At 42.6% G+C, this 25,641-nt stretch overlaps 2 protein-coding genes across 2 annotated transcripts in view; both read left to right on the forward strand.

Annotated features, from left to right (window-relative positions):
* Positions 1-551: 551 nt before the first annotated feature.
* On the forward strand, positions 552-4,314 carry vps25 (vacuolar protein sorting 25 homolog). The gene is made up of 6 exons (XM_069704627.1): positions 552-655; positions 1,659-1,804; positions 2,307-2,360; positions 2,459-2,547; positions 2,822-2,897; positions 3,492-4,314. Exons 1-6 carry the CDS (start codon positions 609-611, stop codon positions 3,602-3,604), a joined length of 525 nt encoding a protein of 174 aa, XP_069560728.1. The 5' UTR covers positions 552-608; the 3' UTR covers positions 3,605-4,314.
* Positions 4,315-5,340: 1,026 nt separating this feature from the next.
* The window catches only part of wnk4a (WNK lysine deficient protein kinase 4a), a 43,515-nt gene continuing 23,214 nt past the window's right edge, over positions 5,341-25,641 (forward strand). The window contains exons 1-5 of the mRNA XM_069704651.1: positions 5,341-5,444; positions 5,688-6,356; positions 22,641-22,813; positions 23,245-23,465; positions 24,179-24,336. Of these exons, the coding sequence (XP_069560752.1) occupies positions 5,721-6,356; positions 22,641-22,813; positions 23,245-23,465; positions 24,179-24,336 (1,188 nt within the window). The 5' untranslated portion in view covers positions 5,341-5,444; positions 5,688-5,720. The remainder of the gene's footprint in view (positions 5,445-5,687; positions 6,357-22,640; positions 22,814-23,244; positions 23,466-24,178; positions 24,337-25,641) is intronic.

Genomic DNA, 25,641 nt, shown 5'->3' on the forward strand with positions numbered 1-25,641 from the left:
TCAAGCCTGATAAATATTTGTATTGCCACTTTGTATGCACTTTCTTTGAACCTACTCGAATCTTTTTTTTAAATAAGATCAGTTTTGTTTTGTATTCTATATTTTTTTCTAGATAATTGATGTAATGATTTGTTTGAAACTCTGAATGACAAAAGAATCTCGAGGGAAAAAAAAAAAAAAAGCTTTCAATTTCTGCCTCCCTACTGCAGTACTTGAGTAAATGTACTTAGTTAACCTTCACCACTGGTAACTCATATAATTCTCATAAACTACTTAGATTACATTACATTTTTGAATGTTATATTTTCTGCTTTTACATTTTAGATGTTTATTTTTGTTTATTTATTTTTTTACATAACTGCATTTATTTGTATTTATTTTCCAACATTTCAAATATTTTTTTTTTATGAGCGTACATACTTCATATTTGTCAGGTATATTTCTTTATACGTATCTGAATTGATATTGTTTTTATTATTATTATTATTATTATTATTATTATTTACGCATCTTCTAGGCTTTTAGTAAGTCTGTGTTGCGAGTCGGAACATTTAAGAGGTTGGACGCGCTTCCGGAAGTTGTCAGCTGTGAGCACCGCATCGACTGCAATGAGTTTTGAGTGGCCCTGGCAATATAACTTCCCACCGTTCTTCACGTGAGTCCAATTTTTCCTGACCGACATTTTAAAGAGAGCCTTTTAAACATGTTTATGAGCCTTCGTTTGCCGCCTGCTGCTGAATCGAAGCGCGTTAATTTGCCAGCTGACATCCTGTTAGCGCCGCTAGCCGGATTGCTAGGGAAGTAGATTTTCTGAAGTTGATGTCAACATCTTTTCTGCTTCTACTTGAGCGACTCATTAAGGGTCCACGTCATGTAAATATATACATATATACACACATATATATATATATATATATATATATATATAAAGTATAATCGTGCAGCACATGTTAATAAATATTATTATTTTCTTTATTAACCTGCTGTAAATGAAGATGACGTAATGCAGTATTTAATTTAATTAAAGGTGGTTCTCATAAACAAACTCTAATCTGTTGCTTGTTGACACAAAAAGACATTTGAGGCGGCATCTTTTTCTTTTTTTTCTGACAGTTTAAAGACAAAAAAAAAAAATAATAATAATAATTTAATTGATAGACTAATCCACGGTTAAATTTATAAAGAAGTCATTAGTTGCAGCTTTAATGCTTTCATGTGATTATTTACTATTTCACTAATTGCACGTCAGACTAGTAAAAGAGTTTCGTGCATGCATATGTCGTGAACGTTTAGATTTTAACTGTTAAATCACAGATATAATAATTCAGAAACTGCCCAATCCAGTCAACTTTAAAATAAAAATAAAAATCAAGCTGCTTGTTCGGCTCATTGATTTGCTTGATAGCCCACAATTTATTCTGTCATAAACAACAGAATAAAAAAAATAATAAAATGAAATTAAAACACATACATTGCTTTGTAAAAACAAAAGATACAGATATGAAGAAAACAATACAAACTGTAATCTAAATGGGATTTGATACAACAAATTTAAATAGGATAAAAAAATAAATAAGTATATATATATATATATATTTTGTTTACATTTGCAGACGGTTTGTACGCTTTGCATCTTCTGCTTACCTCCTTGCGGACAGGCTACAGCCCAATGTTGACACGAGACAGAAGCAGCTGGCGGCCTGGTGCTCGCTGGCTTTGTCCTACTGCCGGCATCACAAGCTCTACACCCTGGACGTCATGGAGGCTCAGGAGAGCCCCGTGTTCAACAACAAGAAAATAGAACGTATCCTTTAAAAGTCCATCTGGAAACTCCGGCTCGATCCGAGACGCTCTCGTTAGGATTTTATTGAAAAAAAAACAACAACCAAAAAAAACCACCTGTTTAAAATCCTCATCGACTCTCATGCTCAGGTAGTTAAATTTAGGCTGCCGGTGAAGAGTTTATAGGCTCCCCTCCTTTATTGGGATGTAAAATTTCTCCCACAGGATATTAATGTTGACACACATTTCAGTCTCTGTGGGTTTTAAAAGCTTTTTTTTTTAGGACAGTGGCACCTTTCTCGCTGCCCTCCACATCACTGCAGTGGCCTGCCTTGATTAGTTTCCAGTCGGTTTATTTTGAGGTCTCCCTCTTGATTCAAGCTCGATGCAACGCTGACGGCGTGTCACAACACGATCGCTTCATCTCTGAGAGCGCTGTAATGTTTTGAAATATCTCCCGCCATTGAGAGATTGATTGTATTCCCGTATTTGTTTTGTTTGTTTGGCCTTAACAGGAATTCCAGGAAAACTGTCAATGGAAGCAATTCAAGTTGTTTTTGAGGAATTGAGGAAAAAAGGTAGATTTCACTCCGTCGCAGTGCTCATCTTACTGTGTCACCGTCAGTTTCAACACTAATAAACGTCTCTGTTTATCACTGTGGACGTCCGACTCCAGGCAACCTCGAATGGTTGGACAAAAACAAGTCTCGGTGTTTAGTCATGTGGAGACGGCCGGAGGAGTGGGGCAAGTTAATATACCAGTGGGTGAGTCATTGACGGAGGCGCTCACTAACTGTACATTACTGTGTTTGTTGGACCAATAAAGGATGAGTGGAACGAAGAAACTGTCTTTTATTGGCGACGAGTAAGAGTCCAGTTTGAAAGCTCTGTACGTCGCTGCTGTTGTTGACCATTATTACTCCCATTGTGATGTTATTAAACTGTCTGGCGATAGCCAACCACAAAAAGAGGAAAAGGAGAAGCAATATCGGAAACCTGCTTCCTCACTGACCGTTATTGTATCTCTCCATCCTTTTAGGTTTCCAAAAACGGCATGGTCAACTCTGTGCTTACACTTTATGAGCTGTCCAGTGGTGATGACACAGAAGGTGAAGGTACGGTACCATTTATATTCTTTTTTTTTTGTTTTGTTTTTAATGCCGATTCATTCATGTATTTTATTGATTTAAATCGTACCACTTAGAATAAGCACATGTAAAACAACGAGGAGAGGACGTTTCAATCGATATAATCCTGTTTTTTCCAGTTCCTTTCTATTGAATTTGTTTATTTCAAGGTCGTTTGTTTTGTTGCAATGTGTTTTATTCTGTTTCTATTTTTTTTTTTTTTTTTGCGTGACTTTATGTAATTGCACTTCTGCAAAGTTTGCATGCAAAGATATGTAATTGTAATGTTATGAAAGGTGCTACACGCTGACGAGGCAAAACATTATGGAGGACTCCTACCGAGTGGAGCCAAAACAAGCTGCTCAGACATGAACTCTACCAGACCTCTAGAGAGAGTCCTGTGGTCTCTGAACTTCTCCGGCGCTGCCTGGGCGGCGGCCTCTGATGTTTGCACCCGTGCATTTCTCCCACATTTAATATGTCACATTAACAATTATAGTTTTTTTGGGGGGGGTCATTGCTGTGTAATAAAGTTTATTCTCACGGTACATTTTGACGTCGATGGTAATCCTTCTCCTCCAGAGTTCCACGGTCTAGAAGAGTGGATGCTGCTGCGCTCCTTGCAAGCTTTACAGACGGACGGCAAAGCGGAGATCATCACCATGGACGATGGGAAAGGTGTGAAATTCTTCTGAAAGCGGTGCTGGAAATCACACGCGTTCTTGTCTGGGAGCCCTCATACTCGACCGTACAGGCAAAAAAAAAAAAAACAACAACAAAAATTGTAAACATTCAGCCATTTCTGGCTACACAAGGTGCACCTCGACGCCCGGCGCTGTGAACGCTGGTCCTGAAAGAGAACCAATATCATTTCTACGCGTTTTTAAGGTGGCGCTGCGTTTCGAGTTGTCACAAGGTGACATTTGTTGCCGTTTAAACATGCAACGAGTATCAGGGGACTAAACATTATCACGTCTGAATACTTTCCGCCAGCTGTAACTTTACTCCTTCTTTACTGTAAATGCAAGTAGTTTTATTCCCATCTCCGCCGTTGACAAATTGACTCGGTGTGATTAGCTGTGGACCTTTCGCTCGGCCGGTGTTCCTCCGTTTCCAACCAGACATCCCAAAGAAGTCCCAGAACGAACGCTACAGCAGAGGGACTTTTTATTTTGAGAATGAATGCTTCCAGAAGAGGATCACGGCAGGCGCCCGGGGGGGGGGGGCCCGATCCTGGCTCGACTCAGCTGAGTAATAATAGTGGACTTTCATGTACAGATTGCTGTCGTCCTGTTATTGTGCAGTAGCTACTGTGACACTCCTGTTCTCCTTCTCTGTCTATATCCAAACTCTTTTTTTTTTTTTTTCATATCCTGTAGGAAAATAAATTAGAAATTTGGTTAAACATTCTTGCTTTTTCTTTCTCTAAAATATCTTTTATCTTCACACTCATGAATTATCAACATAAACGTGCAGAGCCGAACCACGCTGATGGAGATGTTATGATCTACTTTCTGGCTGCAGCTCTTACTGAATGACTTCCTGGATGGTCCACTCGCATCATGTGCTGTTTGTTCCAGGCTGTGAGGGTGATACAGCTCCCAGGGAATCATGTGCATGCTTGCTGATAAAAACAACAACAACAAAAACAAAAAACGTGTGTGTGCACTTATGGGACAGGTGGCCTCGGCTGTTAATGGTGTTCTGTTTCAGAAGCGGCAGCTCTCCGCGGTGTGGCCCCCCCTGCAGGCCAGTCCCTCACGGTGCATTGCCCCCCCCCCCCCCCCATACACACACACTGTATATCTGTCATTAAGGCGAATCAAATGACGACACACTAGAGGCAGTAATGTAATGACTCGTCTTAATTGAGAGAAACTTGAGGAACGGTTGTCTTTATCAACGAAGGTGCCAATTAGCAGAGGTGAACAAGAAAAAAAGATGGACTGCACCTGTTCTGCTGAACAATACAAGGAAATGTAAAAAAACAAAAACACTTTACGTTTTGTTTCCTAAACTTTTCCCTTCTTTGACTCTTTAGCAATTTAACAACTCCAGATTTGAAAGATAGCGCGCTTTAATTTGGACAACAATTAAGACTAAAAGGAAAAAAAAAAAAAAAACGCTCATAAATTGGCAAACGCTCCTTTAATCACACTCTAACGACTCCCTCCGGTTTGCCCCGTTCAGCGCGTCAAAGCGGCGAGGGGCGGAGTTGGGAGCGCGCACCGAGAGAGCGCAGGGAGCGCGCACCGAGAGAGCGCACCGAGAGAGCGCAGGGAGCGCAGGGAGCGCGCACCGAAAGAGCGCAGGGAGCGCGCACCGAGAGAGCGCACCGAGAGAGCGCAGGGAGCGCGCACCGAGAGAGCGCAGGACGCACTTACCCTCCGCAGCTTTTGTTGATATTGGCAGCTCCCTCCTTTCACGGGAGGTTATGGCTGAAGTCTTCGGAAAGAGAAGAGGAGAGAACAGCGTGAATTATTTGACAGGAACTATGCGTTTCTGCGACGTGTGTTTATCCCGCGGATGTAATGAGTAAGTGCATTTCTTTTTCCTCACTTTTCTTTGTTGTTTACATAATTTAAGGTTAATTTGTTTGAGGCTGACTCCCCGCAGGTAAAGGCAGCTCGCGTCTTCTATTCAGGCATCGTGCGTTGTTAGTCACGGCTGTTATTTTGTGGTCTGTTTTTGTTTGACAGACATTGACATCATGGAAAAGTAACCTGGAACTTAAAGTAACGGTACTTTATTGTCATCATGTCATCCCCCCACATTTAGGCTCTAAATCGGGAAGGCGCTGAACCTGCCACAATGACTCACGCGCAGGTCGAGATACCAGGACGCGGTTTCCCAGGCCTCCCCGTGGACATGACCGACGACTGCTTGTCCCGGGTCCCATCCGTGCTGAGGACGCACGGGCTGGGCGCGCGGAGAAACTCTTATGGCCTGCAGAAAATTAGCATGGACATCGACTCGCCTCTGTACAGCGGCGCCCTTTCCAAAGCCTTGTCCTGGTCCGCTGAGAATATTCTCTCACTGCCCGAGTTCAGAGCAGAGGACGAAAAAACCGACGACACTCCGCCGTCTCCGTCCCCCGTTTCCAGCCCGGGGACCAGCTCCACCGACACGACCCCGTCCAGCCAGGAGCCCGACGCCGGGTCCCTCGGCGGGACCTGGGATCCGGTTCCGAGACCCGTTGCTCAGGACGCCAGCTCGGACTCCGAGACAGAACTTCAGAATAAACAGCACAAGAGCTTGTCTCGCATCACGTTTGATGCTCAGTGGGAGCAGGAAGAGAAAGAGGACGTGGAGACCAAGGCGGTGGCGACCTCTCCTGATGGAAGGTATCTCAAATTCAACATCGAGATCGGACGGGGATCTTTCAAGACAGTCTATAAAGGACTGGACACGGAGACCACAGTGGAGTCGGCATGGTGCGAGCTACAGGTAGGATGACTTGTTCACATCTTTCACTGTCGACCAAAAACACAATAAATGGCCAATTTGGATGAAAAGAAAAATGCACATTGGAGTTTAAAATCACACTGTATTCCATATGTTATTTAAAAAGCTGATAAAAGCAAAGCTGAATCAGTATTTACAAATTCATCTCCACGTTTATTTCCACCTTAAAAAAAAAAAAGTGTACACTGGAAATACTGTATTAAAGCAGTAGGTCAGGAACACGTGCTGCTACTTTCCCTGGTTTCCTGCCCCACTCTGTTTCCCAGCTCATCAAGGTTGATGCGAGGCACCTACTCTCCTGTATATTACTGCTTGTTGACCTTGAGTTGGGTTGTGTCGAGCCCTTTGCACCGGTATACGGGTCATCCTGTGAGCAGTCAAGCTCCAAACTGAACCACTCTGCCCACCGTGATCCCCTCTAATCTCTGTTTTCATTAACAACCGGTGACACCAAGGCTCTTCACGCTTCACGTGCCAACTGACAGACAACTGAGAGGCGGGTAGATCGGTCATGTGCAGCTCTGTTGACCTTAAATCAACACCGGTGTGTGTGTGTGTGTGTGAGAGTTGTGCTCCGAAATGTTTCCACCCGAGAGATGATGTTTTCAGGTGATCCGGCCTCGTCGGGGCATTTTCATGCTCGCGTGCGGTAACATGTAAACATCAGGTACGAGTCAAGGCAGACGCACAACTGAAGATGTAAAACCGTGGAGGTGCCAGTACTTATATTTGCCCACCGTGTTATGTGTGCCACGGGCACCCAAACAGCCCGGCCAACAGCTGCCACTTCTTTCGCTTACATGGTTTGATAACACAGTGGTAGATTTAAAGCTTTAAGCTTTAATTCCAACCCTTTAACATTTGCCGCTGTGCGTGACGTGCGTCGGTGTCCCTGTCTGGCAGCCGTGCAAGTCTGCTCAGGTGTGAAGTCAAATTAAAGCCCAATGCCACTGACATTGAACGACATACTTTGCTGGCGAGAATGATTTTTACTCATTAGTCCGAACTTAAAGCTATTTGTATCTGCACGTAGAAGCCCTTTTTTGCTCACTATCCTAAAAAAATAAAAATAAATAATAATACACAGAGGTAGTCTTTGTCTTGCGTTTAGGATGTGCAGAGGGTGCTGGAGAACAGACACTCAGGGATTATGTGGGGTGAAGTGAATCTGCCCTGAAGGCTGCAGCAGCAGGTGGGAACCTCTGCCTCAAGAACCCACCTGTCAAATCACGCAACAGGTTTCTGTTTGCGGGAGGCAGACGCAGTCAACTCCCCAAAGATGTCCATTCAACCTTCGCTGTCACGACACAGTTGTTGATGTTTCACTTCCTTCGAGTCAAACACAAAGCGGAGGTCCGTCGTTGTTTATAAAGCACAGCCCTGATTTTTTTTTTTTTTTTCTGAACTCAACACATTCTTCTGTTGTCGCTCCGTGGCCGCGGGCCAATATTGGAAACAAGCATGCTATTTCATCTCTTTACTTCAAACATGAGTCCCTTTAAGCTCCTTTATCGCTCCTAATAAGCTTAAACGTGGCCATTGTTGATATGGTTACTGTTGTGATAAGTTAACCTCAAAGAGACTGCAGCCCACTGTGACACCGATGGTTGAGCGAAAGCTGCTGGTGGCTAAACACGACCGCTCCGGTAATGTTGATGGAGCAGCAGTTGAAGCTGCGTCACTCCAAGTCAGGTAGAAAATGCTTTAAGCTCTTTTAACTATGTATTGAAAGAAGCCTGAGCCGTAATCTGCAGGCGGGTTGAGCTCAGCTGCTCAGATCGTGAAGGAGGTTTTAAACAATATCTACTTTACCGGATTTCCACTCACAGATTATCCTCCGGGTTTAATCATAGATGTTATGGACACCCACAGAGGTGGTCTCCCCGTGTATTTGCCCCACTGTGTTTTTTTTCTGGGCGGTGTCCGCAGGAACGTTTTGTGCGCACACACAAAAAGTAAACAGAACATGTCGATGTTTCCATGACATGCAACACAGAGGCTCGGCCAGGACGGGGTGAAAGGCTTCATGTCACTTTCTCATAAATCTAGAGGCTTATAATAAGAATGTACTAATACAATAGGAAAGTAACGTCTGACTAGAATCACACCGCCCAGAAGATATTATTAGCAACACAACTCGTGAGAGATAGAAACTGCCTAAAATAATACATATAACTGGTCTAATTCTGGAGGGAAAGGTCAAAGGTTTGAATTCGTAGTCGATTTTATATAAAGCTTTTTATTTTATTCCTGGGAGATGATTAAAGCCCGACCAACATACTGATCGCGACAAGGTCATCAGCCAAATTTAGCTTATCAAAGATATATTAATACGTTTAATATGTTTGAGATCATTTAAAGAATGTTGACATGACACACTTCGTCCACGAGTAAGCAAAATATCCTCCTTATTACATCTTCTTAGCATTTGCATAATCACCAAACAGATAACCTCACCTTATCTTTATGTTTTCAAAAACTCTGGACGATACTTGATCTTTTACTTGAGGAGCCTCAAAAAAATTACGAACCAGCCGAGCTCAACAGACGATTAATTCAATGCTCTCTGGCTTCGTAAATATCTCAATATCAGATTCAGATCCAGATTTTCCGCGTCCGTATCACTGCCTGATCAATGCAAACTACATTATACAATCGGATAGACAAGAGAAATAATATCAGTAATTCGTTTGGGAGAACTTGCGATTATTAACAACTTTTCTCACTCACTCCTCAGCCCAGCTCTATCCTTAGCTCTGGTGCTAAGAATAGCTCCAGGCCAACTTAACCCCTATTCACACACACACACACACACACACACACACACACACACACACACACACACACACACACACACACACACACACACACACACACACACACACACACACACACACACACACACACACACACACACACACACACACACACAGTTAATCCAGGGTAAACTCCTGACTTCCTCTACTCCTCGCTTAAATGGTGTATCTATGTATATATTTGTTTCTTAGCTGCATATATGTCTATTTATGTTTTATATGTCTATTTATGTCTGTCTTTTTTTTTTCTTTTTTTTTGCACCCTGAGAGAGAAGCTACAACCGGAGTCAGATTCCTTGTACGTGTTAAACATACCCGGCCAATAAAGCCGGTTCTGATTCTGAAATGTCGGTACCGAATGCTGACGTTGTAGAACGACGCGTCGCTCGGCAACTCTTCAACAGCGAGCAGCGACTTCGCCGCAGATTCGCTTCACACGGGCACACTCTGACCCCGCGTTCAGCCAAGTTCCAGGTCATAACCTCGGTAACTCCGGCGCAACGCTGCCAGCAAACCCGACGCTAAAGTCGAGGTTGGCCCACTTCGGACGGGGCCAGGTGTGTCTAGGTGTGAAAGTTATTTTCAGCCTGCAGCTAATGAAGCTGTTAGCCTCGAGCTAAGTGCAGTGTGAAAAACATATCGCTGTCAATTATGTGTGTACGATCTTGACTTTGAGTTGCATCTTCGCTCGCGGCTTAAAATATTATAAACGTGTAAAACGGCCCACATATAAAAACACTTCAATTTCTGAATTTGCCGCAACCTCTCTTTCACTTGTATTTTTTGGTGTTAATTTAGTTCATTTGAGTTTGTTAATCCCTCTTCATTCGGTCCTCGTAAAGCTGCTGTCTTTATTTTCTTTAGTTTGTTTCACTTCCAGACCTCTTTTCTTCCCACATCTCCAATTTTTGTCAACGAAATATAATAGAATACTGAAATGAAATGAAATGAAATGTCAATTCAGTCCGATTGCCAGAATAATATCGTTCTACATTTGACGTGAATTCAAAAATTGAGTACTGTGTAGTGGAGCCTCTTGACTGGATCAGCACCTTCAGAGCTGTGAGGACACGTGGTTGTAAGTTTAGAGCCCCCTGGTGCTGTTGCTGCAAGAAACAAAGGCAAAACAAAACTTTCCAGGTGGTGGCTGCCTAGCAACCCCCTCCTCCCCCCTCGCCCGGGCCCCCCAACAGGCCCACAAGTGATCCAGGTGCCATATAGACAATGTAGACTGAGCTTTGAAGTAAATGCAGCGGTGATAAAAAATGGATGAGCTGTTATATGCCCCCCCCTCTCCTCTCACTTCCTATTAATCCACACATAGGAAACAAATGGAGGAACTTTGCTGTATCTCTGCTGCTGTTTATTTTTTTTTTTCTTTGTGCAGAATTCTGCATCAAATATGAATTGCTCATCATCAATCATTGCATGGACCGATGAAGCTCCTTTAGCACACGACTGACCGTGAATGCAACAGCACAGTGAGCCACCGGGTAACTGACAGGCACGAGTCCGCTGAGGCTCATATCCTTTTCTGGTTGAGCCCCTTTAAAGGGCATCGGTTGCACAATACCTGATCTTATTCAAGGGCAGCAGTTTCCAGCAGTTCCCCTTCAGCTTTCAGCAAACATGCACGCCCACATTTTTCTTTTTTAACCCCTAAATCAGGGCACATTCTTTAATTTCAGCCCAGCCTAATGCAAAACTGTCTTCAGTGCATTTAAAAGGTTCTGCTGCACCTGAGACCAATATAACTGAGATGTATGAATACGGGCTGAAAGGGTTCAGTTTTCTGCTGATTATAACATACCAGGTCGTAAAAGTGGTGTGTTTTTATGTTGATGGTCATGAATTGTTTAAGAGAATTTTTTTTGGCTTCTGCCTTTATGTGGTAACCCATAAAAGTTTATACTGTTCCTGCGCGTCGTGTTGGCCGTTATTAATCAGTCATTAATTGGTGCTTGACTGTTATAAATGGATAGTTTTGATGCAGGGAAGGTTGGCGCATAGCCTTTAACAGCAGAATCGAGTCTGGCATGCGTCCAGTATCAATTTAAAATACAATAAACATGTGAATAGCAAAAATCAAAGGATGGCTTTATGATGCTAACAAGATTTGGTAGAAAAAAAAGTTTTCAATATTGAAGTTTAATACTATTTTGAATTGAACTTTTTATACCATTGAAAGTGAAATATCTTTAGTTTTTGGATCTTTTGACGGGTGTTTGTTTTCTGACATTTTATAGCCCGAATATAAACAATGAATTCATCTGATAAATGACCAAAATGATCAGTAATTAAAATAATTGTTAGTAGTAGCTTTCTTCTATATGTTACATATGTTGTTGGTCTAAAGGGAGCACGGTTCTCTCGGGACAAACGGAGGGAGGGAGGGTGGGTGGGGCGTGCTGATTTACATCAGCCCGACTGTGGGAAGAGTTGGAACCAAAGGTCCTGGAGTTGGAGCTAGAAGCTGCACTGTTTATGTTTTCATCTCAGAGTTTTAAAGCTTGTACAAGCGATCAAATGAAAGCAGTAAAACCGTATTAATGTCTGGAACAGCACGGTTTATATTCTGAGGTTAAACAACAAGGCGAGAATCTAGATTGGCACCAACGCTAGATTTCTGTTTTCCTTCTTCTTTCTCATGCTAGCCTGGGATTCATAGCACAAGCCAGGCTGTGTAACCTTTATCTGAATGTGGCTCGTGTTCAGTGACAAGCTGTGGGCTTCCTATCAGTTCTACTATAGCCAACATCAACACTGTCTTTCCTTGTAGGGCCCGTAGTGCGGCGAGATGACACTTATCAGGGCGAGCCAATGTTCTCCGAGGAGAAAGCGAAGGAGGCCGCGCCGGCGCGTCACTTTGACGTGAGGGCGGTTTGTTTATTTGTTTGTTTGCTCCGCGCTCTCCTGGAAGGAACCTACACTAAAAACGTGTACGGTACTAACTGTGCACCCGTGTGGTGGTTGCTGTGCAAGATACAGCTTGTCTGTGCCGTGCACTATCCAGCCAGCGCTGGAGCGAGATAACAGAGTCTCATTGGCTGCTGTTGGTAGAATGTCTGACTTATTTAGGGTGGATACTGTAAGTACAAGCAGAGGCAGCGTGGCGGCCCTTTGTGTAGAGGCCTGGGGCTGTTTAGCGTGTTTGTATGTTTGTATTAGAAACTGAACCGCTTGTAGGTGTGACGGTGAGCAGTGTGTTTGTTTTTCTATAGGTCTTAGCCCTGTGCTGGACGGGTTACTGTACCATGTCGGTCACCTAATCCATGCAGGGGGGAGGTGGCTCAGTGAGGCCTAGATAAGAGGATCCAGAAAATAACAAACTACTTAGCAGCTTACTAATTGCTTACTTTAATCATGTTTTACCTAAGTATATGCAATGTCTATGTAAAACGTTTAATTTTTAATATACAGTAAGCAAATCAACTATATTATGAAAAATGTATATTTCCACTCTAAGTAGTCAAAGGCTGGCCACATATTAATGTATTTATTTATTTACTGGGTTGGAACCATAAACTGTATAGAAAAGTGGACGTAGCTTCTGAAAAATGAGGCCGATGCGGAAATACCTTAAGCTGCAATACCACTGAGTGCCACTAGAGGTTGGCTCCAAAAAGCCTTCGGCTCCATAGACTCCCATTCAACTGGTCTCATTAAATTCTAAATCAATAGTCCATCTAAAAATAATCCCGTCATTAATTGTAAAATGAGCTGTGTTTTGGGGGGCGTGTCTGTTTGATTGACAGGCCTGTGATGGACAGAATCCAAATTCGAGGCTTCATAAAGACTTCGATCGTGCAAGTTTTGATTAACAGAAAGCTAAACGTGATAAACCAGTATTTCATCAGTGAGACTTCACTGTATGTTTAGGAACTCAATAAACATCGTAACAGAATATCTAAAGTCAAAGGGATCTGTTTCCTATCATAGTAAAGAAAACTTTAAGAAAATGCATCAATCATCAGTGTAAAGCCTCTCAGTCATCACAGATAACAGACATAGACGGGGAACACTGAAGAGAACAGATTGCAAACTAGTTTTCCATCTGCCAGATTTATTGATTGCGCCATCATCATTTTAAATACGAAAACTACGCCACTGGCAGAGGTGCTGTCTCCGCTGAGTCACTGCTTTTATTTTTTTCCCGCAGTAAATCGATTTTTCATATGAGATATTTCACAAAGTAGTCCTGGTTTGTTTAAAGTTTTCCAGTTTCCGGTAATAGTATTCTGGTGACCCATATTTTATACAATAACTCATTCTGCTTCATGTTTTTCAGTTGGGGCTCAAAGGAAAGCTTGTTTCTGGTTATAGGGTTTATCCCCTGAGATCCTTTTTAGATAACATCAATATCCAATTCTCTGGAAGAATCTTTTGTATTCACATGGAGTGCATTATCTGTCTTTTATATATTAAAAAAAAAGAAGGAGTATACGCTGAATCTGAATATGTCAGTAAAGCAGATGTGTTGTTCTCTTCTACTGGGACAAGCTCCGATTAGCTCTTGCCCCCTGTCTATAAATGCATATTAAAACTGTCATTCATAAAGATGATCCCCAACATAGTTAGAGCCTCTGCACACACGGCAGTAACAGCAATCTTGTGGGTCCTTTCTATAGGTCTAAAACAATCTTGGTCACAATCTTTGTCTGTGTGCTGTACTCTATCTTTTTTAATAAGCTTGCTGGATGTTAATCTGATATTCTTTATCAGAGTGATATGAGAGGGTGAGTGATGTAACATTCGCCGCTGGACTGCAGATGCAAAAAAAAAACTCCGGGTTTACTCTGGTGGATTTAGGGTAATAAAACACCAAATAATAAAAGAAAGAAATATTTAAAAATTACGCTCACAGAATCAGCCTGTGTCTCTTGCGCAAATTCCACGCTGTGTTATGTTTGGCGGGTGTGAAGATGTCGGCTGTAACCACCGTCAGACATTGGTTTGTGAACTGTCGTTTTTGAAGCCTCGAGTCTGGCGTTTTGGCCGTCGCCACCTTGGTTTTTTGGGGCCAGAAGTGCCCATACTTGGATGAGCTGGGGGAGGAGGGAGGGGTGGATCTCACTGAGAACCTGAGGACACTATGCCCCGCCCACCTATATTGGAAACCTGCTCCCAAGGCTTGTCAATCAAACCAGGCATGCCCCCAAACATACCTCTCTTTGAGGTTGAATATCTAATTAATTATAGGATTACATTCAGAAGAACCACCAGAACACTGATCAGAAGGAGTGAATTTATCTAATGACACCATAAAGACTTGTGGGAAAAAATTATTGACTTTGTATTTCATGAGAGAAGTTGATTCTTTTTTGAATGGGAGTCTATTGGAGCCAGAATTGTTTTGGAACCAGCCCCTAGTGGCCCTTAGTGGTATTACACTTTAAGACTAAAACACTGCATACACGGATCTTCAGAAAAGAATCACTCTCCTCTTTGGAAAATGTCTTCCCTCCTCAGTGTTTTCAGTATTGACAGCGTGCGACTCTACAGCCGCTCTTTTGGCGAAAAACATGCGGTCACCCTGCAGCTCGAAGTCCTGCTTCCGAAGCAAACCAAAGACCTCCAGCTTTAATAGCTGTTGGGACTCTGAGGCCATAGTTGGTAAGGGAAAAGACTGCTGCTCGGGGGTTACCTCCGGCCATTTCTGAACTGACCGTGTGTGTCGGAGCGAGCAGGACGGAGGTGTCAGAAGTGTAAATGTGCTCTGACTTGCCATGTGACTCGTGGGATGAATTGAATAGGTGTACAGTAATGGCTCTGCCTGTTTTGGGGGCCGCCACCTTTCACCTACTCATCAGCAAGCACTTTAATGTGTTTTCTCAGTCAACAGAAAACAATTTGTGTTCCTCCCAGATGTAAATAGCGCTGCTTCAGTTCGCGTTTATCTCGAAGCTATGTGGGTTTCTAAAGTTGGTGCTCAGAGTCCGACTCTCAAATTACCCCTCGATTTGCCTCTTTATTGGACACAGTTGAGCAGCTTGTCAAGGATTCATAAATCTTTCATCCCGTTACCCTCCTGTGGCAAGGGCACCACTTGCATACCATCACTTCGTAAACTATATCCGGTCCTGGTTTCCAGTGGCACTTGATAGCACATCCTTGTTTGTCAGTGTAACACTACGCTGCTGCCCCTCCTGCAGCCAGAGCTAAAGTGCAGTGCAAATCAGCCAGTTAGCAAGCATACAGTTTTATTGGAACGCATGCTTCATGTTTTGCTTCAGTTAGTCAGACTTTCATGAAAACATCTCTACGAAATAAGCCTTCACTGAGTAAAAGAGTGCTGCAACTATTTCCAGATATTTGGAATTTCAGGGGATATTCGAGGGTTTTCATCAGCTTTAACTTCACACAAAGTAATAATAAAAAAGACGCAAGTGCCCTGAGATGAAAGCACCTTCACTGCTCGCCGGCTGCGTAGCCTCGGGTCATAACAACCTCAAAAGACTTTACTCTGACGCTCTCCTGGTCTGATGTCAGTCAAATGATAGTTTCCTACAAAGCTTATGTTGTCCTGCTTGGAGCCTTTTATTGTATCTGAAAAGTAGACTTTCAAATGCTTCCTGTGATTGTCTGGGAGTTGCAAGATGCAGTAAAATTTCAGGTGGTGTGAGATCATAACCAGATAGATAATAATACAAAAAAAAGAAAAAGAAAAATATATATATATAGAACCCTTTATGATGTTGTTTTTAAACAGGAAGCGAATGGCTTTATTCCAAATATTTTACAGAGCATCCATACGCCATTCATGAAAAATACTTTAAGGTTCTGTGGCGTGTTGGACAACTCACACTCTGTAAAGTAGCTGCTGAATGGAAACTGGAAGGTTGTACTAAATCTGTATTAATTATTTACTATGATTTGTAACCGCAGACTTCATGCATTATTTCCAAACTGTCTTTTCACAGCCCAGCATCCCAAACACTGTTTGTATGATTGGGTTAAAACTGATTGATAAACCATTAGTAATTTATTTGTAATGCCGTAATAAATCCATTTAGTCTTTTTTTTTATATATATACAATGGTATCAGGAGTTCAGCTGCTATAAATTAGATTTAGTTATCAGGCTTTTTCCTTATTTCCACTTCTTAAGTTCTAAATATATACAAATTATTGAAACTAAACAATCTTAAAGATGAATTCTCTCTTTGTCTAAACGGCTCACATCTACTGTAATATTTATACAACTTTCATACAAGGAGTCTCGACTATTCACTGCTTCATTTTAAAACTACAAGGCTAATGGTTGGGAGCATTTTGGTCTAATTGTCCTTAAACCACCCATACAATCAAGTATGTGCAAACACTGTTCTAACTGTGCAGCCCAGCTCTTTCAAACACGTACTGTAAAAACTGGTGCCAGATGTCCGCCCGAAGGGACATACCTGTAAAACCCATCAGATACGCTTTGTCACGAACTTGCCGAGGCCTGTAGTCTGTTACAACAGTAGCCTGGTTGACAATCATCGTAAACATTTAGGCCCGAGGGGGAACTCTCGCAATCAATTCGCAGGTTCTCGAACCGGGTGCGTCTGAAGAGGCTGAAACATCGTAGCATTTTATGTTTCGTGTTGGGATCACAAAAAAGGTTTTCCCTCCTTTTTTTTATTTTTTTTTAGCATTAGCGTGTTGCTGTCGCGAACAACTTATCAAGGGGACAGAAACATAAATTTGACAAAATCAAAGAGCATCAGATAAACCATTTACAAGAACGAAAGCGAAGCACCAACAAACAAGAATGATGTGAGTTCATGTAGAACAAAATATTTAGGTTCGAATAGCGTTGACTTTTTCGATTTCCCGACTGATCCGAAAGGCTTCTTGTTTGCGAAGAAGTCGCAAGTTGACTCAAATAAATCCGGATCAAGAGCCCACAGATTCTCCTTGGCCCTTTATCAAAATAGATGACGTAACTGGCATCAGACATGACATGCTTTTGCGTCAACTGTGCCAGTGTACCTGGTGCACAGTTTCCAATAATGGCCCTCAGCATGTGCAGCATAAGGAAACGCCAAATACAAGAATCTCATGTGACACGCTACTTTGTTTATTGAATTCTCACCATTCAAAAGGTTTCTTACATATTATCGGTTGCTGGGCAGCATTGCACAGACACAGTTAGCTCAAACTTGTTGCTACAGCGTCACAAAAATATGCATTTAGTCAAATTTGAGTGCTGCTGTCACTAAGAGCGTTCGTCACAAATACCGACACCTTGTTAACATTCTGGTCATCGCAGAAAACATGTCATCATCATATTTTTGCCTGATTGCATAACCCATTAAATTGCGAAGCCTTTCCCACCCATTTTTCCTTTTCCCTCGAGTCATGGTGTTGAACCGCTCTGCTGTCCTTCAGGGCATCTTGTGATCTTTCAGCGGTTCAGTGGGTTTTCCTGAAGAGGACAAAATGTTCCTTCCTTTCAGACTCATCTCCTCAAAGGCCATTAGGCTGAAAGAACTGCTAACAAACCATCTCGCCGCGCACCTCCAGCTTTTTCAAAGCTTCCTTCCCATGAAAGGTTCATTTGATCGGATTGGAGCAAGAATGTCCTCTCGTCTCCGTTTAACCGAATTGGCCCAGACGTCAGCTTGGAAGGTGTCACAAGCCAAGCTGGTCTTCGAATCGTTGCGTATCCATCAGCTACAGTGAGTGTCAACGTTACAAAGGCCAGATTATTTTCTTATTTACTGATAAAAAAAAAAAAAGATCTGACACCAGCCGGGGTAAGTCCTTAAACAGATTGATGTTCACTGTGATGAGATTTGAACTTTGTTCTAATAAGAAAAATTTTTGGACACCTACAAGCAACTAAACAATAAACCTTTGTCATGTCCATAATCACAAGGTGCCGTGTAAGAGGCGTGACAAAAGACGATGCCACGGTGCTTATAGATGGGAAGGAGTGAGGTGCATCAGGCTTGTAGCGTCCAAGGACAAGTAACCCATTACTGTATTTGCACAATGCAATACTCAGCTAGAGAGGTCTTCCAAGCAGAGGAGGACCGCACTGTAAGAGCAGAGCATTTCACTAAAGACTGAGGTTTTAATGAGTCACTACAAGCAAACAGCGGGCAGGTTAAGAGATGTTAAGAATAACAATGTGAACAGATGATAGAAGAGCTCCCAGCTTTCAAACAAATCGGTCTTTGTCTGTCAAACAAGGTGATACTGAGACGAGTTATACTCAGGACAGCCAATATTTCAGAGGTAGACAGATCAACCAGGCCAATATTTTCCCAGATATATCGGCATTGGCGTAAACAGTGTCACCATTACATAATCTCCACCAGGAAATACTCTACAAGTACCTTTATTAACTGTAAAATCAACTACATTGCTCGACTGCATTTTGGTCACAAATTAAATTAAAAAAAAATATACAACAACCCCAAAATAATACTATTATCACTGGAAAAAAAAGAAGTATTTATTTCAAAGAAAAGTGTTTGAAACCGGACTGAAAACCGACTTTCTTGACAAACCACTTGTCACGACTGAAATACATAAGCGATAGTGTAATCCTGAATCTGGGCGGTAATTAGTCGGGCGCCACAAGTCAAGAGAGGTTCTCGGAGCGAGAGCAGCAGTCAGAGGCTGGTTTTGAGTCCTCTATCCTGAGGAGATTAATGGCTAACCTCTCTCTGCCCGCTCCATTTACACAGCATGTTCGGGTTTTTCTTGGAAAGAGCACACTGCCACCTCAGTTCTCACCTGCAAACATCTAAATGCGACACTGTACCAGTGTAAGTGCCTACGTGTGTGTTTATATGAAGCGCATGTCAGTCACGGCGGGTACATCAGTCCTATGAGGTCAGACTTTTTTTTTTTTTTTAATTTTTTCCCACATTGCCTTTGACCTCAATCCCAGATCTTGGCGAGTCAATCGTCTGAGCTTCTGACGGACAATAGGGTGTTAATGACGCGGTGAACTCTGGACTTTATCTGGACGGCTGCTCGCTGCCAGCATCTCGAGCGCGGGAGTTGTGGCCTGTTAACAGCGCTTTCAATAATAAGTTAACGCCGGGAAGAGGACGGAGGGCTCGTCTTTTCCTCTTTGAAAGGGTTCAAACAGAGGTCAAGGTTGATCGGAAAGCACCGTACGCCAGATGAACCTTATCATTTCTTGTTATGTCTCGGGCTGCCGTGGCGTCCCACCCGCATGTCAAGGATATCTCATGAACGCCTTGGCGGAACTCACGCTCACTCAAACTCGAGGATGAAATGGTTTCAATTTCGGAGTCAAAGAGATCTCTCACAAAGCATGTTTTCGGCCATAACTCAAGAATTCACGCGCTAATTATGACAAAATTTCACGCAAATGTCGGACGGGATCAAATGATGAAGTGATGACGGATAGCGTACCGAAAGGTCAAAGGTCGGCTCCTCTGTGACATCAAAATGTTCTGCGCAAAGCACTTTTCTGGCCATCGTTCAACGCCAGAGCTCAAGGAACAGAAGCGGAGACTGTGGCTATATTTAACATTTTGATCGGATGCTGAAATAGTGACACTAATCTTAAGTGTCCACTTTGAAACTGGGCCGATTGTGAAGCTGTCACGTACTGTCGGGTTGAAGGTGTGCGTGAGGCATCCACGTTTTAGAGCTTGTCGCGTCTTTGCAATGACATCCATATATGAAGCTTTGTCTATTTTTAACGTAAATCCAAATATTTGAGACTCGAATATGAAAAAAAAAAAATATACAGTGAAATCTCTGTTTCTAATACTTAACACACAACCCTGCAGGCTATAAGTAGTCTGGCTGAATAAATTGATGTTTGTTTTTTGTTTTTTTTACTTGCCCTACTTTTTTTTTTCTCTCAGTCAAGATTCCTACAGACCACAGTCTGTCCACGCTGACGGGATGTTACCCAGATGTTCTGCATCTGTTTGAGTTTGACATCAGGACGCTGTTCATTCCCGTATTAACCAGAAAGTGTGCTGCACCTGGTTCTGGTGCAAATGTTGGCTGACGTGTCGTGTTCATGTCCTGGTTGTCATAATAGGGACAGTTGATACCGGTGACTCCTGTGCCATCAACACTGCTTATGCAACTCCACTTATACACCGTGCCCAAGTATGTCCGACCCCAGCTATCGCGCATCCCCCAGCGCACGCACACACACACACACACACACACACACACACACACACACACACACACACACACACACACACACACACACACACACACACACACACACACACACACACACACACACACACACCTCCCTCCCAGTGACTAAGAATAAATCATAACGCTGGAAGACACAACTGTATAGGAACAACTTTAACTGAGGCTCGTTCGCACGCCTCCGACTCCAGGTTGTTTTTTATAGATATACCCGCTTGTCCTTTCAAAAACAGAGAGGGTTTGTTTTTGTCGCCGATTTTATGAAGCAAGCTGTCGCTGCCTGTAATAGCAAGAGAAATAATCACATTTATCAGACTTTTCTCTGATCTATTGGTGGCTGTCACGACTTGAAAACAGTCTCAATTTAGCCCAAGCGTCACTCAATGATTGGTTTTCTTCTCTGCTATCAGTCACAGCTCAAGCGCGTGTGTTTACTGGGAGAAGGCATTGTTATGTTGCCCTGAAATTAGCCAGTATCGACAACAATGCAATCAGATCTTGACAATGTTATCTCATGATTTGCTTTTTTGCTTCCACATGTGCTAAATTTTCCACTTTATTTTCCAGTTTTTTTTTTAAAGGAACAGCTCCACTCTGTTCTCCAGCTTGCATTTTATGCACAGTGTTGTTCAGAGTTGCCACAGCAAGATTTAGTTTTTCGCCAGAACAGCAGCGTTTAGCATTTTAGTAATGTGCAGTCATGTCGTCCGGCGTGCCAGGTTGTAGTAAATCCTGAGGTTTTGGAAGTGTCTCAAATTGCCACGGCTAACGTTTCTTCACACACTGCAAAATGGCTTTCATTTCTGTGCACAGGCCACGATCCACAGGAGACAAAGCTGACCACATAGGGGGTCTGATGTTATCGTGCTTAGATACATAAACATCCAGATGCACATCAACCCATAAACCCACTGACTCACTCAGCCTGGCAAACTGCGCTCGCATTTGCGCCATGATTTGTGTCATATTACGTGTTTCCTTATTTCTGAAAATGCGGTGATCTATGGCAGCAGTAAAACTTCAGTGTCCATAAAACTAAATTCAGTGTATCCAGCAGAAATTGGATTACATTGAGCTGAATTTACTCAGAAGACACATGAACATTTTTATGATTTTAATAGTTTTTTTTTTCTAAAAAAATGATTCCCCCCTTATTTGCAAACCATTTATTATTTCTGACAGAGGTCTCATATATGAGGAATAAACTGCAGCCTGTGTTCACATCATAAACTGATCACCAGCCACCGAAAGGTAATCTACTCGGTCAGTAGTCGCCTTTGTGCGTCACCTTTGAGGCCCCCGGGCCTCATGTTGGAGTCGCTGATGTAATGTGACAGTTTGACAGGTGACTGACGCAGGTACAAGGAGTTTTACCCCCTTTGTGTGACTTCAGACTGCGCAGGTCTTCAGACAGTCCGCCTCTTGTGCTGATGACGATAGCTTCAGCAGCGGCACCTTCCTCGCTTACTGGGGGAAAAGCCGAGAGGAAGGAGAGAGCAGCGGTCAAGCATGATTGTAAAGCATAAACATATGTAAGGCTTTTTTCCCAGAATTCTGCCTCAATGCGGGATTCATGGTCCTGAACTCTCCCAGGAGTTTTTCCACTAACCATCCACCACAGGCACAGTTACTTCACCGGCTGCTTAAATTGGGCCATTCATCCCAGAGGAAGCACAAAAATGTCTTTGTTTGTCCAAAGTGATTGCAGCTTTCGATTTTTACATGGATTTTTGTTGGAAATATCCTCCTGCAATTTGTGAAGTCAGAGCACCTCTCATTGGAAAATAAATGTGATTATGTAACTGTGAGGGTCATCCAGATGGACGAAGCTGTGGTTTCCAGGTCTGCAGTGCGGTCATTAGCTAAAGTAAATAAAGATAAAGACAATTTATCAAACTGGTCTCATGGAGTCGTACGCTGTGTTTATTGCTACCTGCAGCGCTTATGTAACCGTTCATAACCCCGACAAGATCAGAGCATGGGTAAAAACTTCATGGCATTACCACCCAGCTGTCAACATGACTGCGTTTTTATGGTTGACAAAGCAATCTCACCTCAAGGTCCATTTAGTCCAAACTTTCAATCATATTACATGATCGGCAGAAGCAGTTTTACCAGTTTACATTTCCTCTTTTTCTGACTTGTGGTTCTCATTGGCTTAAAAGTATATTATAGCATCATAAAACTCGTATAATCATCTATACAGGAAGCAGAATAACCGAGTTTTTCATGCTTTGAGTAAACATAATATCCCAAATTTGATCCAATCCTAAACGTGTTTAATGTGACTTTCTCTGCAGACCCGCAAGCTGACCAAAGCAGAGCGGCAGCGCTTCAGCGAAGAGGTGGAGATGCTGAAAGGTCTGCAGCACCCGAACATCGTCCGCTTCCACGACTCCTGGAAGTCGACGGTGAAGGGCCACAAGTGCATCATCCTGGTGACTGAGCTCATGACCTCAGGCACACTCAAGACGTGAGTCACTTCCTCTTTAAACCCCTGTCATAGATATATAAACATATACACAGTATATATTATATATATATATATATATATTTAACAATATTAAAGTCTATAAAACCTAAAAGAAGTGTATTTTGGTGCTCGTTCCTTTTGTACAAAGGTGTTGACTGTCTAAGAAGGAACATATTCTCGTTCCAAATAAAACTTGCCGTTCCTTTCATTTCATACAAAAAGGATATTTGTGTCACGTCTGACAGCTTGTCTTCTAATTTTAAAGGGATGATAAAGGAGAAAGGATCAGAGAATAGTTTTATTTTAGACACAATGTTCTGGGAGAGAATTCAGGAAACTCACTCTCTTAAAAACTTCCTCTCAGCTGTCAAAGTTGCTGTGTTGTGATATGTTTGGACTGAGCTGTTCAGTCTTATCCTTCTTTGTTTTAGCTACTTGAAGAGGTTCAAGGAGATGAAGCTGAAGCTGCTGCAGCGCTGGAGTCGCCAGATCCTCAAAGGGCTTCACTTCCTGCACACTCGCACGCCTCCCATCATCCACCGGGACCTCAAGTGTGACAACATCTTCATCACCGGCCCCACCGGCTCCGTCAAGATCGGAGATCTGGGGCTGGCCACCCTCAAAAGTGCCTCATTTGCTAAAAGTGTCATTGGTAAGTCTAAATTCAGCCAGTGTGTGTTTATCCCATCTCCCATCTGAAAGGAATGGCATCAGTTTCCCTTTAATGTAACTGAAAACTCTTTGGGAACGGGATCAAAATGCCTCCAATCTTTATATGATAAGAGAAACAGACTTCTCCCTTCTTTTATATCTGTTCTTCTTTCCCTGGCACACAAGCAATCATTGATACTTCTGTTTACCTTCCTATTTGAATCAAATAGCTTTTAATTTAAGTGGGAACTTTCCCTTCCCATCGAGTACAGATGCTGTGTATTGACTTGTTGATTCTTGTTGAAAAGTGGCACTTCAGTTTAATTCAACAGGTCCAAAAGAAACACGGTGTGTGTCATTATTTGTATAAACTCTGCAGTACCTGATGAGCACCAAAAAGCAGACAGACAAATTTAGCAACCATCTAGTGAACATGGTGGAGTATTTATTGGCTACAAAGCTAAATGTTTCTCTCAGAAGTTGGTGGAGACCAAAATAAGAGCTAATAAGATCTTTAAAAACTCAATTGTTTGCTGACACGTCAGCTTTAGGTTTACTGCTTGTTCTGGTGCTGTGAAGTGGGCAAAAGAAGTCGGTTGATAGAAGTTTAAAGTTTATTAGTTTACTCTGCTTTGACCGTCGTGACCAAAATGATAAGCTTCGTGTGACTCAGTAATAATAATGGACTGACTCTTGGTTTTTACTCCCTCACAGGAACACCTGAGTTCATGGCCCCGGAGATGTACGAGGAGAAGTACGACGAAGCGGTGGACGTCTACGCCTTCGGGATGTGCATCCTGGAGATGGCCACGTCTGAGTACCCGTACTCTGAGTGCCAAAATGCCGCCCAGATCTACCGCAAAGTCACCAGCGTGAGTAGCGAGAAAAGCAGAGGACCACCTCACACCCTCCCACCCTCCCACCCCCCCACCCTGTAATTAATGTAATTGTCCACATGTGTCTGCTTTCTTCCCTGTGCACACTGGAATTAGACAGAGAGGAACCAGGATATCTAATGTATACTGTTGGATATCATGAATGCTTGGAAACGAGTGGGTCCCATGTGGAATGAAAGCTTCATTTGGCCTCTTAAAGGCTGAGTTTGGTTCATTACGAGCTCAGGGTACAGAGCTTTTACTATAACCTCACCACTTTACTCTTTTCAGCCTGCAATCATGACGCAGGATTGCACATGTTGCGCTCACTGATTGCCGGCCCTTTTACCAGTTCAAAGAACTTGTCCCACTGGTTCTAGGTATCACTTTCACTGGAATACTCCCTTTGTCGGGAATATGTCCTGCAGAAAAATAGTTTCAAGAATTACAGATGGATCAGGAAATTACATATTTTTATTATGGAAAATATCCAAATAAGAATGAAGTGGGTTTGAATATCAGCCAATGTTGGATTCGGGTCATATCTGACACTTTTATACAGAAAAAAAACTATGACTTCAACAGAAAAATAAAAAAAAGTAGTCCATTTTGTAGCTTCAGACTGCTATATTTCAAGCGAGAAGCGGGTGTTAAGTGCAGCGATGACGCCACGCTGGGCGAGAGCAGAGCAGAGCAGGCGACAGTAGAATTATATGTTTTGGAAAATGTGTCTCAGCCTCGACTCCACAAAGAGGGCCGCTTTCTTTCTTGTGTTGCACATATGCAAAGCCAAACGGCGTCTGACGGAGGCTGGAAAAGTAAGAAAGTGACAATGCCAACAAGTCAGAGTGGGTCTGGCTCCTGAGCAAACAGGAGCATAATGATGCTCCGTGTGCAGTCGGGGAAGCTTAGCCATGCAAAAGAAAACCTCAAAACCAAATTACATTGGCTGTGCTTTTCGTGATTTGTTAATGATACACATTTATGTGGAGGACAGATGATGTGTGAGTTTGTTGGAATAGCAGTTGCATTTTTCACGACATGAACCGCTGACTTATAAACGTGACGTAGCTTTTTATTCACTTGGTGTTAAAAAGGACTAAAATGGTATAAATACAGCTTTACATATGAAATGCAGAACACGTAAGATTATTGTCACATCTGTTTACACACTTTTCCCGGCCGTCTTCATAAAATGTTTTAATTTTACATCAAGAAACTAGTTGAATAAATGCCTATTTATAGTGGAACATGTTTTCACATATACATTGCACGAGCAAAAGTATGTGGACGCTTGAACAT

This window comes from Brachyistius frenatus, unplaced genomic scaffold (assembly GCF_029030835.1).
Source record: "Brachyistius frenatus isolate BFR_SWC_R1_liver_20210118 unplaced genomic scaffold, ASM2903083v1 Contig_51, whole genome shotgun sequence".
Classification (NCBI taxonomy): Eukaryota; Metazoa; Chordata; class Actinopteri; family Embiotocidae; genus Brachyistius; species Brachyistius frenatus.